General features: G+C 46.4%; 1 protein-coding gene across 1 annotated transcript in view; it reads left to right on the top strand.

The window, feature by feature from the left end:
* Positions 1 to 540: 540 nt before the first annotated feature.
* myo1f (myosin IF) overlaps positions 541 to 11,832 on the top strand; it is a 25,218-nt gene continuing 13,926 nt past the window's right edge. Inside the window, exons 1-15 of the mRNA XM_080535426.1 lie at positions 541 to 636; positions 1,275 to 1,364; positions 1,712 to 1,806; positions 2,069 to 2,156; positions 2,715 to 2,804; positions 4,510 to 4,641; positions 6,322 to 6,456; positions 7,047 to 7,179; positions 7,531 to 7,727; positions 9,149 to 9,229; positions 9,465 to 9,551; positions 10,371 to 10,457; positions 10,906 to 11,073; positions 11,526 to 11,611; positions 11,722 to 11,803. Coding sequence (XP_080391552.1) covers positions 559 to 636; positions 1,275 to 1,364; positions 1,712 to 1,806; positions 2,069 to 2,156; positions 2,715 to 2,804; positions 4,510 to 4,641; positions 6,322 to 6,456; positions 7,047 to 7,179; positions 7,531 to 7,727; positions 9,149 to 9,229; positions 9,465 to 9,551; positions 10,371 to 10,457; positions 10,906 to 11,073; positions 11,526 to 11,611; positions 11,722 to 11,803 — 1,629 coding nt within the window. The 5' untranslated portion in view covers positions 541 to 558. The remainder of the gene's footprint in view (positions 637 to 1,274; positions 1,365 to 1,711; positions 1,807 to 2,068; positions 2,157 to 2,714; positions 2,805 to 4,509; positions 4,642 to 6,321; positions 6,457 to 7,046; positions 7,180 to 7,530; positions 7,728 to 9,148; positions 9,230 to 9,464; positions 9,552 to 10,370; positions 10,458 to 10,905; positions 11,074 to 11,525; positions 11,612 to 11,721; positions 11,804 to 11,832) is intronic.

Below are 11,832 nucleotides of genomic sequence, written 5' to 3'. Positions count from 1 at the left end.
CACAGCCAAGACCTAGGTTCTAGGCTCTGGACAATCTAGACAATTTGATGGCAGCTACTAGATTGTAAACATAAGTGCAATATTGTAATACAACTGTGAACATTTCTGGCAGCTACTAGACTGGAATATGAGTGAAATATTGAGATACAACTGTGAACATTCTAAATCTGCTACTGCGACACTTTAATGAATGTGCAACAAGTATTATGTGCAATATGACAACCCATGTTTACAAAAGGTTCAGATATAGGGAAAAGTTTGGATATTTATAGCATAGCATCGAGTACAGCACAGTGTTTTATTGTATAGTAGATAGTGTACATAGCCTTTATTTATGTAAACCAGCTATTTTCTCTTTTTTGTTTTACCCTTGGCTCTCTTGTTTTTAGTTTTTCTTTTCCTAGCACCAGGGGAGCCCCCCCTCCTAAATTTCATTGTACGGTACCTGTACTGTATTAATGACAATAAAGACCATTCATTCATTCAATTGGTATGTTCCTCCATTCCCCCCTACAGGGCAGCAAGTACCAGTATGTCAAGCAGACCGGTGTGGATGACATGGTGCTGCTGTCCAAGATCAACGAGGACGCCATCGTGGAGAACCTGAAGAAGAGATACCTGGATGACTACATCTTTGTATCCTGTCTGATTACACTCTCTGTACCTCTTTTTACCAACACACTTAGACACTTGAGGACAAATTCAAAGCCTAAATCGTCTTCTCTTCCCGCTTGGAGAGATAGGGATTGTTTCTATTCCAAGTTATGTTTTTATGTTTTTATGTTAAAAAAAAATAGCCGGGGAAGTACACATTCATCCTTGTCTCGCACATACTTTCTCTGTGACTGGCTCGCATGCACGCGCACATACACACACACACACACACACACACACACACACTTCTTCACATCACACGCAAAAGGAGTGAGATGGGACACACACACACTCGCTCACACACTCACTCACACTCACGCACACACGCACACACACACACGCACGCACACACACTCACGGATACGCAATAATAGAACTCCACTGTTCCTCTTCTACATTTACGGTGTGACTCAACAGCACACTTCCCTCTTCTCAGAGCCCAGCTCTACTCCACCGTCTCACACACATATCCAGTGTGAAACCCCTGGCTGACAACAACAACACATATTTCTGGATTCAAGAAAATGACATCATACTGTACAATGACAGTTTACTGTAAATTGGAGTTCAACATATTCCATTTCCCCTGGGTCCTCGTGTTCCTTGACTGTCCTGTCCAGACCTACATCGGCTCTGTGTTGATATCAGTGAACCCGTTCAAACAGATGCCCTACTTCACTGACAGGGAAATAGAACTCTACCAAGGGGCTGTAAGTGAACAGTGGTGGTGTTTACTTTACTGTGGTCTGTAAATGCCTAATCATTTCCTCATTTACCTTAGTTAGTCCACTCACGCCTCTCTCTCTCTCTCTCTCTCTCTCCCACTCTCTCTCTCTCTCACTCTCTCTCCTCTCTCTCTCCTGCTCTCTCTCTCTCCCGCTCTCTCTCTCCCGCTCTCTCTCTTTCTCTCTCTCCTTCTCTCCCTCTCCCTCTCTCTCTCTCTCGCTCTCTCTCTCCCTCTCTCTCCCTCTCTCTCCCCTTCTCTCCCTCCCTCCCTCTTTCTCTCTCTCTCCTTCTCTCTCCCTCCATCTTTCCCTCTCTCTCTCCCTCTGTAAAGGCCCAGTATGAGAACCCCCCCCACATCTACGCCCTGACTGATAACATGTACAGGAACATGATGATCGACGGGGAGAACCAGTGTGTCATCATCAGGTGACCATGTGACCAACCCTACACTGACCTCCCAAATGGCCAGGAAAAAACTCGGGCCCTATTGAGTTTTTCCTGCTCAAATTATTTCACATGATCTGGAAAATACTTCTGGTCAAACATCATTAACAGTATCACTGCTGACATGCAGTTTGTGTAAAAGTAAGAGGATTCTTGATTTACATTTGAATTAATCTTTAACTCGGTGTGTTTGTTTGTGTGTGTGTGTGTGTGTGTGTGTGTGTGTGTGTGCCCATTGCAACAGTGGAGAGAGTGGAGCTGGGAAGACTGTCGCTGCAAAATACATCATGGGTTACGTCTCCAAAGTATCAGGGGGAGGTCCTAAAGTGCAGGTACCAGACACTAGCAGCAATGTCACTGAATCCTGTACCGTTTAGGGCGGTAGCCTAGAGGTTAGAGAGGCCGGCTAGCAATCGTAAGGTCGCTGGTTTGATCCCAGCTTCAATCGGGAGCTGCATGTGCCCTTGAGCAAGGCACTTAACCCCTAATTGCTCCAGGGGTGCCGACTATGGCTGACCCTGTGGCTAGACTAGAGCATAAAATACCAAATTCCAACAATTGACTGACAAGTTGATTGCATGGCAATAAACAATTATTATTATTATTATTATTATTATTATTATTATTATTATAAAAGTTTAGTACTGATTGGTCTTATTGCCTGTGATATCCAGTGAATGCAGGTGGAGGTGTAGAAATTGCAGGACAGGCTCATTGTAATGCATGGAACGGAATGAGGAATGGAATCAAATACCATTCCTAATTCCGGTCCATGCTTTACCTGGAGCCCATCCTCCGATTTCTCCCACCACCTGCCTCCCCTGGTCGTGCCTCCCCTGGTCACGCTGTCTCCTGTAGGTGATGTTTCTGTGTGTGTCCTTGTCTCCCAGCATGTGAAGGACATCATCCTGCAGTCCAACCCTCTGCTGGAGGCCTTCGGGAACGCCAAGACCGTCCGCAACAACAACTCCAGCCGCTTCGTGAGTGACACCTGACAGTTGACCTGCCTTTCTCTGTTTGATCCCTCCTTCTGCTTCTCTCCTCTTCCTCCTCTCTAGATATACTCCTCAGTTTATCCTCCTCTCTCTCTTTCTCTGTTCTTCCTGTTCTCCTCCCTCTACCTTCTCTTAATAGGAGTGTTGTATGAAAGTACTGTACGTTCGTTGTACAAAGAGTTCTCCGCTGAAACCGCAACTCCCATTTGCTTGAGCAAATTCGTGTTGAACTGAGAAAATAAGTACTTAACAACTTAGAATACTCACAGCATGATTTGTAGCTGATCTTGAACAATGTTGTTTTGGAGAAAGCAGTAATTATTCAACCAGAGTTTGAGGAAACAGTCTGATGCCAAGCATTCAAAACCACTGGATAATATTCTCATCAAAACCTGCCACTGGATAATATTCTCATCGTCTATTCAAAATATTATGGTTAAAGATGCTCACTTTTTTTTATCATTTATTTTTTCTTTATTATTACAACGTTGTCAAGTTATAGACAATACAACAGTTTGAGGAATACATTTTGATTGTCAGCTCTTCCTCTACCCCCATCTCTATCCCCCCACCCCTCCGCCACCAACCAACAGAACCCCCCTCCCCTCCACCACCAACCAACAGAATAATACAGACATGTAACACAGACAGGGATAGCAAGTACAGCGTCCCTATGTAGCCAGAATATCTTTTAAGTTAGAAATCAAATATGTCCAGATTAAAATGATAGTTCCAGGGAAGAAATATCCAAAAAGCCAGTGAGTTTTTGAAATATCATGAGATGGTTTCCAACGCTGGACTACATTGCTCACTTTTTAGCATTTTAGTTTTTTGGAGCCTGCATTCTGCAGACTACCGGTACAGCAACACTGAACAGCAGCAGGAGACAACCGTCACCTTTCACCTCTTCCCCTTTCAATCTGCTGAGTCCCTGTCGTACTTACCACAGCTCATACCCACATCCACATCTACATATACAGGCAGCAGTGCAGGCATATGAGTGCACATCCCCTCTGATACTTCCTGCCTCTGAGGTGCGTGAGACAGTTGGGTGTGGTGGGGGTACTAGCTGTTCAGTGATGCCGATGGTAACACAGATCATGAGCCTATCAGTGGCGACGTATCGTTGACTTACTGTTAACCGTTTCACTTTTTTTTTTTACACTTCCACCCTTACATTTTTCATCTTGATTGGATAGCGGAGAGACAGCGGAGAGACACAGGAAAGCTAGGAGGAGAGGGCAATGGTCCGGATTTGATCCAATGCTGACATGGGCATATGTGTGCACTGTAGTCAAGCCATGGTGCTAGACCACTGGGCCACCCCAGGCCATGGTGCTAGACCACCGGACCACCCCAGGCCGTGGTGCTAGACCATTGGACCACCCCAGGCCATGGTGCTAGACCCCTGGACCACCCCAGGCCATGGTGCTAGACCCCTGGACCACCCCAGGCTATAATAATAGATGCCATTTATCCAAAGCGACTTACATTGCCGTGAGTGCATCCATTTTCAGTATATATCGTCCCAGAAGGAATCGAACCCACAACCCCAAGCACTGTCGTTAACGTCAAGCTCTACCAACTGAGCCAAAGACAACCTCGTACTGATTAGCTGTGTGTGTGTGTGTGTGTGTGTGTGTGTGTGTGTGTGTATGTGTGTGTGTGTGTGTGTGTGTGTCTCTGACAGGGTAAGTATTTTGAGATCCAGTTCAGCCGTGGAGGAGAGCCAGACGGTGGCAGAATCTCTAACTTCCTCCTGGAGAAGTCCAGGGTGGTCAGCCAGAACGAGAACGAGAGGAACTTCCACGTCTTCTACCAGGTCAGCAGCACAGCACCCCACCTCCACCACTCTCTCTCTAATCGTGACGTTAGAATTATAAGGTTCTATCTCCATTTTTGTCAAAATTGAGTTTTTTTACATAATCTGATCCATTAGGTGTTTATTAATGCCTGTGTGGTGTTATTTTTAAAAGGTTGACATTTTTGAGTTAGTAATTCATAAAATACAAAGGTTCCATCTCACAAAACATAATGGAATGTAAAAACTTTGACGCTCAATATCTCTGAACTACCCTAAACGGAGATAGAACCTTATAATTCTAAGCTCACATAATGACCTAGTAGTCCCTGTCCTCTGTCATTCACCTCCTCTACACTCTTTATAAAAGAAGGGTTCTTTATTTCTCCCAGTAAGGTGAATCTTGAAAGAAGCTTTTTGGGTTCCATGTAGGATAGGGTTCAACATGGAACCCAAAAGGGTTCTTCAAAGGATTCCCTGCAGGGACAAACAACAACCCTGGCTTGTAACTAACGTTTTTTATACTGGAGTATACTGGAGTAGTAGGACCTTAAATATCGATACCTTTGTTTTCACAATGACAACGCCGCTCGTTGATGATGTCCTGCACAACTGGGTTTCAATGATAATTGACGCCACTGTTGTTCTACATTGTTAACCATCACCATACTCCCATAGACAGGAACAGGGACACACAGACACACACACACTGTTAGCTACAGCATCAGAAATGAGTATTATACACATACCTGTTGACCTTTATTTATCCAGATTAGTCTCATTGAAATAAAATCTCTTTTACAAGAAAGACCTGGTCTAACAAACATTAAAGGTCTTCATCCAAAGCGCCTTACAACAAGAACATTTGTCTACGGTGAATCATCTAGAAATCAGACATCATAAGAAAAAAGAATCTATGCGAGGACCAAGGGCTATTGGCAGTCACAATGTTAGAAGATGGAAGAATGACTATATACTGTATGTCCAGTAGAGAAACTGTACAGGGGCGAGATGGGGATCTACGCAGCACCACATGGGTGTTGCCATGCCTGCGGATTTCCAGGCAACTTGGGCTACTTTAAAAAGCAGGGCTGTGGGTGGACATTGAAGGGTATACCGCCGTCATTGACATTGAGGAGCGTATTTCTTCAGACATGTACTGGAACAGGTGGCAGGTGTTTGATGGCAGGTGCTTGAGCTACTTTATCATTTCACCACAGCTGCATTTATGTTTAAAATAAGTTAGTGGTGGCGGTGGTGGATGTCTGTGTATCTGTCTCTGTGTGTGTGTGTGTGTGTGTGTGTGTGTGTTTACAACTGTACAGGGGGGGGGGGGGGGGGGGTAGGGATCTACCCAGGTGTCTAACAGGTGTAGGGAGAGCACAGTTATTATGATTATGATTATTATTATTATTATTTAGGGCTAGGTTTACGGATTGTTACTGGACAGACAAGGTAACGTCTCCACATCCAGCCTGGTCTCCACGTCTCCTCCACTACAGCTGCCCCCCCCCCGACCCCCCCCCGCCTTCCCAACACTCACGTTAACGTCCAGGGTCACTTCTCTCATTGTGACAGTAGATGGCGCTGCTCTCCAACATAAGTCAGTCCTGTAGATGAGAAGAACAGGGACTGAGGTACCAAGGAGTCCTCAGGGTGGTCAAGCTGTCGTGTTGTGACCTGTTGACCTGTTGTGTTCAGCTGATAGAGGGAGCCAATGCCCAGCAGAAGGAGGGCCTGGGGCTGATGACTCCAGACTACTACTACTACCTCAACCAGTCTGGCACCTACAAGGTGGACGGCACCAACGACAGCCAGGAGTTCCAGGACACCATGGTACTGTACCTTCCTTTGTCCGCCAGGGTTTACAACATTGCACAACACCTACAACTTCACTTTTGCACCCCTGCTGTTTTGCACACTGTACATTTACCTTAACTGTACATATAGCATAACTGTACATATACCCTAACTGTACACACTCCAGTGGCAGTTCTACAGCTCTGAATCAGTTACAGATGGTGGCTAATATGCTTACGGAATATTTTTGTGTGTTTTAGTGTCAACGGTGACTAACTTTGGTCATGTGGCCATTGACATTCGCAATACTGACTCATACTTGTGAAATACGCTGATATGTTACTATCAGAGGAAGCCGCTGGGTGTAGAAATCGGAGGACAAGCTCATTGCAACGCATGGGAACGGAATGAGGAATGGTATCGCGTGCGTGATCCCGTTCTTCATTCCATTCCATGCATTACGATGAGCCCGTTCTCCGGTGTTTACCTCCACCGGTGGTTCCTACCCTGCTCTTTTCCCTTGGCCTTAATCAGTGGTGCTGTTGTTGTGTGCCATTAGGTAGAGGAGTCATGGTGCCGTGTGGCCTATTACGCAGTGATTCAGCGTGGTTGTGTTGTCTCCATAGGAAGCCATGCAGGTGATTGGGATCCCAGAGGCCCACCAGGCTCAGGCGCTGCAGATCATCGCTGGCGTCCTTCACCTGGGCAACATCAACTTCATAGAGGTGGGGAACTACGGGCAGGTGGAGAGCACGGACCGTGAGTGAGACACAGGCGCATACACACATATACACACGGGTACATACACACGCATGCACACACGCACACACACACGAGCACACACACGAACACACACACGCATGCACACGCACACATACACACACACGCATGAACACACGCACGCATGCACACGCACACACACACACACACACACACACACACACAGAAGAAACAGGAGCCTTCGACTCTGAGACACTGGCAACAACACAATAACAAACGTACACTTCTCATCTCAAACTACACACCTCACACACACACACACACAAACACACACACACACACAATGTTTGTGTCTCTTATGCTTGCCTGTTGGTCTCTCCCCTATCCCAGTGCTAGCCTTCCCAGCCTACCTCCTGGGCGTGGACCAGACCCGCCTACAGGACAAGCTGACCAGTCGTAAGATAGACTCCAAGTGGGCCGGAAAGGCAGAGTCCATCAACGTGACCCTCAACCAGGAGCAAGCCACCTACACACGCGACGCCCTCGCTAAGGCCCTCTACACGCGACTCTTTGACTACCTGGTGGAGGTCTGCAGCATTTATTCTATAGAGCGTGCGCACACACACACGCACGCACACACGCATGCACACACACACACGCACATACTGTATGCGCAGCAATCACACATATTGTTACGAACCCCAGGTCTTATGGCTCTACGTCTAGGGGGTGTAGGGGGAGCCGTAACATAAAGGGTGTAAGTACGCTGCCACTTGTAGTGTGGGAGGGAAAGGACTAAATAAAAGGCACAACACGAACGAACTAAAGTGCAATGATTTAATAAAGTAATGGTGGTGTACAAAAACACAAGCCATAGGACAAGAGGTAGACTATGAGCGGTGTCAACCCAAAGAAACAAAAGAATAAAGTGAGACCCTACCAGTGATTACAATTCTACATAATGACAGCCGCTCCTTTGCCTAATGTCTTTAACATAGATGAGTCTACGTGATGGAATGTATACCCAAGGGTATCTCACCTACGCCTGTTTCCTATGGCTAGTGTGTGACATACAAAAATAGAAAATAAACTGTAGTCAATACTAAATCAAACAAACAAACAAACAAACAAACAACCAAACGTAATCTTACTCTAAACAAACAACTAAATGAAAAAGGTACGTACGAAATAACACAAACAACCTAAGAAACTAAGAGTTGACAAACTAACAAACAAAACACAACCAAACAGTCAACTAACAATGGGAGACAAGGAGGAGCATTTAAACAGACGGGCAGCCCTCTGATTGGAGAATGGGCAGCCTTCTGATTGGATGGGAGTGGGATGATGAATGAGGGAATGATTGGCCAATTGACAACACCTGGATGGAGAATGATAGAGGAGAACACAGAAGGGAAGGAAACACAACAAGGACACATGTGGACGTAACACATATACACACTTGCTTTGTTGTGAACTATCTGATCTGTTGAATACTAACCCCTCTCCTTTCCCTCTCCCTCTCCTCTCCTCTCCCTCTCGTCTCCTCTCCTTTCCCTCTCCCTCTCCTCTCCTCTTCTCTCCCTCTCGTCTCGTCTCCTCTCCCTCTCGTCTCCTCTCCTCTCCTCTCCTCTCCTCTTCATCTCCTCTCCTCTCCCTCTCCCTCTCCTCTCCTCTCCTCTCCTCTCCCTCTCCTCTCCCTCTCCTCTCCTCCCCTCTCCCTCTCCTCTCCTCTCCTCTCCTCTTCATCTCCTCTCCTCTCCCTCTCCCTCTCCTCTCCTCTCCTCTCCCTCTCCTCTCCCTCTCCTCTCCTCTCCTCTCCTCTCCTCTCCCTCTCCTCTCCTCTCCTCTCCCTCTCGTCTCCTCTCCCTCTCCTCTCCTCTCCCTCTCCTCTCTTCTTCCTCTCCTCTCCCTCTCCTCTCCTCTCCTCTCCTCTCCTCTCCTCTCCTCTCCTCTCCTCTCCTCTCCTCTCCCTCTCCTCTCCTCTCCTCTCCTCTCCTCTCACCAGGCCATAAACAAGGCCATCCAGAAGCCCAATGAAGAGTACAGTATTGGAGTACTTGACATTTATGGCTTTGAGATATTCCAGGTAAATCCTTATTAGGGGAGAGGATGACCAGAAAGATTTATTTCTGCCATTGTATTCACCACAGACTGTTAGACAGGACATGATGATGATGATGATGATGGTGGTGATGGTGATGATGATGATGATGATGATAATGATGATAATGATGATAATGATAATGATGATGAGGATGATGATGATGATGACGATGACGATCAGAAGGGTTAGGTAACCGTGGTTGTCTCCTGTGTGACAGAGGAATGGGTTTGAGCAGTTCTGCATCAACTTCGTCAACGAGAAGCTGCAGCAGATCTTCATCGAGCTGACTCTGAAGGCTGAACAGGTACACACCTTCACTGAGCCTTCACATTTAGTCTGGGAGCCACGGTGTTGAACCTTGTTTTGTCGGGTAAAGTCTCTGCTGTTTCTTGTTGCTTGGGGGTAAGATTTGCCCTGCACACCTGCCAGTGTGTATCATGTACTCCAAATGTCTATATCCTAATGAGCAAAGGCTACTTTATACTTAGCAAATGGCATTTAGCAGACGCCTTATTCCAAAGCAACTTACAATCAATACATTTGAATACTAAGCAAGTGAATCATCAATCCACCAGTCGTAGCAGGAAGAGTAATCCAGCTCAGGCCCGGGGCCATTGATAGAAGGAAAAACCTTCTTCTATCAGGAAGAAGGGTACAGGAAGGTTCATCCAGCAAGACCTTGTCATCAAAAGTGTGTTTTGCTGGCATGGCCTAAAAGGGTTAATATTCATTCATTTGGAATAAAATACATAGTACATGAATAATAAACATTGGAGAAAGCAAATTTGATGCATTTGATTTGAGTATTTTGCATGAAATCTCATAAATACAGATTTTTCTGGGATTTGGGCATTTCGTGCATAAAGGGGTTCATCTGAAAATGCTCAAGGGATATCAACGGGCACCCTCCTGTATTTTGAAAGCGTATCCCCTAGCAACAAGAAACAGCAGAGAAAACAACGTTACCCGACAAAACAAGGTTCATCAAAAAAGCAGGCTTTGACTCCCAGACTATTTCAGTTTCAAATACGATATGAGTGTCTAATATGTGTTACCCAGTTATCCATCTCCCAGGCTCATTCTTCCTCCTTCCCCTCCTCCCCTCCTCCCCCCTTCCCCCCAGGAAGAGTATGTTCAGGAGGGCATCAAGTGGAGTCCCATCGAGTACTTCAACAACAAGGTGGTGTGTGACCTCATAGAGAACAAACTGGTGAGCTTCAAACCACCCAGTCTCTATGGGAAAGACCCTGATATCGTGCACATTGTTGCACACTTGTACACTTAACGTTGTCAAACTAAAATGGTAAATGGACTGACTTATATAGAGCGTTATTCCAAAGTGTTTAACAACGGCCTCTCATTCACCCATTCACACACCGATGGCGGCAAGCTACCATGCAAGGCGCCGGTCCGCTCATTGGGAGCAATTTGGGGTTCAGTGTCTTGCCCATGGACACCTCGATATGTGGCCAGCCAGGGTTTGAACCGCCGATCTGCCGACCTTGCGATCATTAGACGCCGGCTCTACCTCCTGCGACACAGCTGACCCCAAACCTAATTAGTGTGCTTGCAGGATGCAAGGGGGGGGGGGACACTTCACAATTTCCACAGGAATTGTACCTGTCTAGTTAATCTCAAACCCTGGCGATCTCCTCCAGAACCCGCCGGGGATCATGAGTGTGCTGGACGACGTGTGTGCCACCATGCACGCCAAGGGCGAGGGGGCGGACGGGACCCTGCTGCAGAAGCTGCATGCGGCGGTGGGGACGCACGAGTACTTCAACAACTGGAACTCAGGCTTCGTCATCCACCACTACGCCGGGAAGGTGGGTCCCAGGGTTAGGGTTAGGGTTAGGTAAAGGTGGGTCCCACACTGAGGGGAGGAGAGTCAGAACCACTTTTTTTTTCTTTTTTATAAAATGATTGTTGTCATGACAAACACATTTTGGATTATGATTCATTGGAATGGACAGTAGCCATGTGACTGTATGTTTTTTTTATGTTATGTTTCCATAAAAGAAATTGTTGTCATTCAAATGATTTTGCTAATTGTAATCAATCTTCCAATATTTAGCTTTCTTTATGAAAACAAATGGATGTAGCCAAATGGATGTAGCCAAATGGATGTAGCCAAATGGATGTTGCCAAATGGATATAGCGTTTTCGGAATGGAAATTAGACACATTCAAGCACAGAGGAGCTGTGGTGAGGAGCTGGTTTCCATGACGACGGATGTCTGACTCATGTGTGATGTACCCCACCCCCCCCACCCCCCCAGGTCTCATATGACATCAATGGCTTCTGTGAGAGAAACCGTGATGTGCTTTTTAACGACCTCATTGAACTCATGCAGAGCAGCGAACAGTGAGTAACCTCTTCAACTCTCGTCCGCAAAAAAAAGTTCTGCCAATCATCCACACCTGGCTCGTCTCACAGCTGCGGCCATTCATTCTCCGTTTCTTACCCCCCCACAGCGCATTCATTAGCAGCCTTTTCCCTGAAAACCTCAACACGGAAAAGAAAGGCAGGCCCACCACAGCAAGCTCTAAGATCAAGGTAATAATCTCCACTAAACTCTACATCCG

Source organism: Nansenia antarctica (genome assembly GCF_963989245.1).
Source record: "Nansenia antarctica genome assembly, chromosome: 7".
NCBI classification, from domain to species: domain Eukaryota; kingdom Metazoa; phylum Chordata; class Actinopteri; order Argentiniformes; family Microstomatidae; genus Nansenia; species Nansenia antarctica.
Note: the sequence above shows the minus strand (reverse complement) of the source record. Positions and strands in the feature narration are given on the sequence as shown.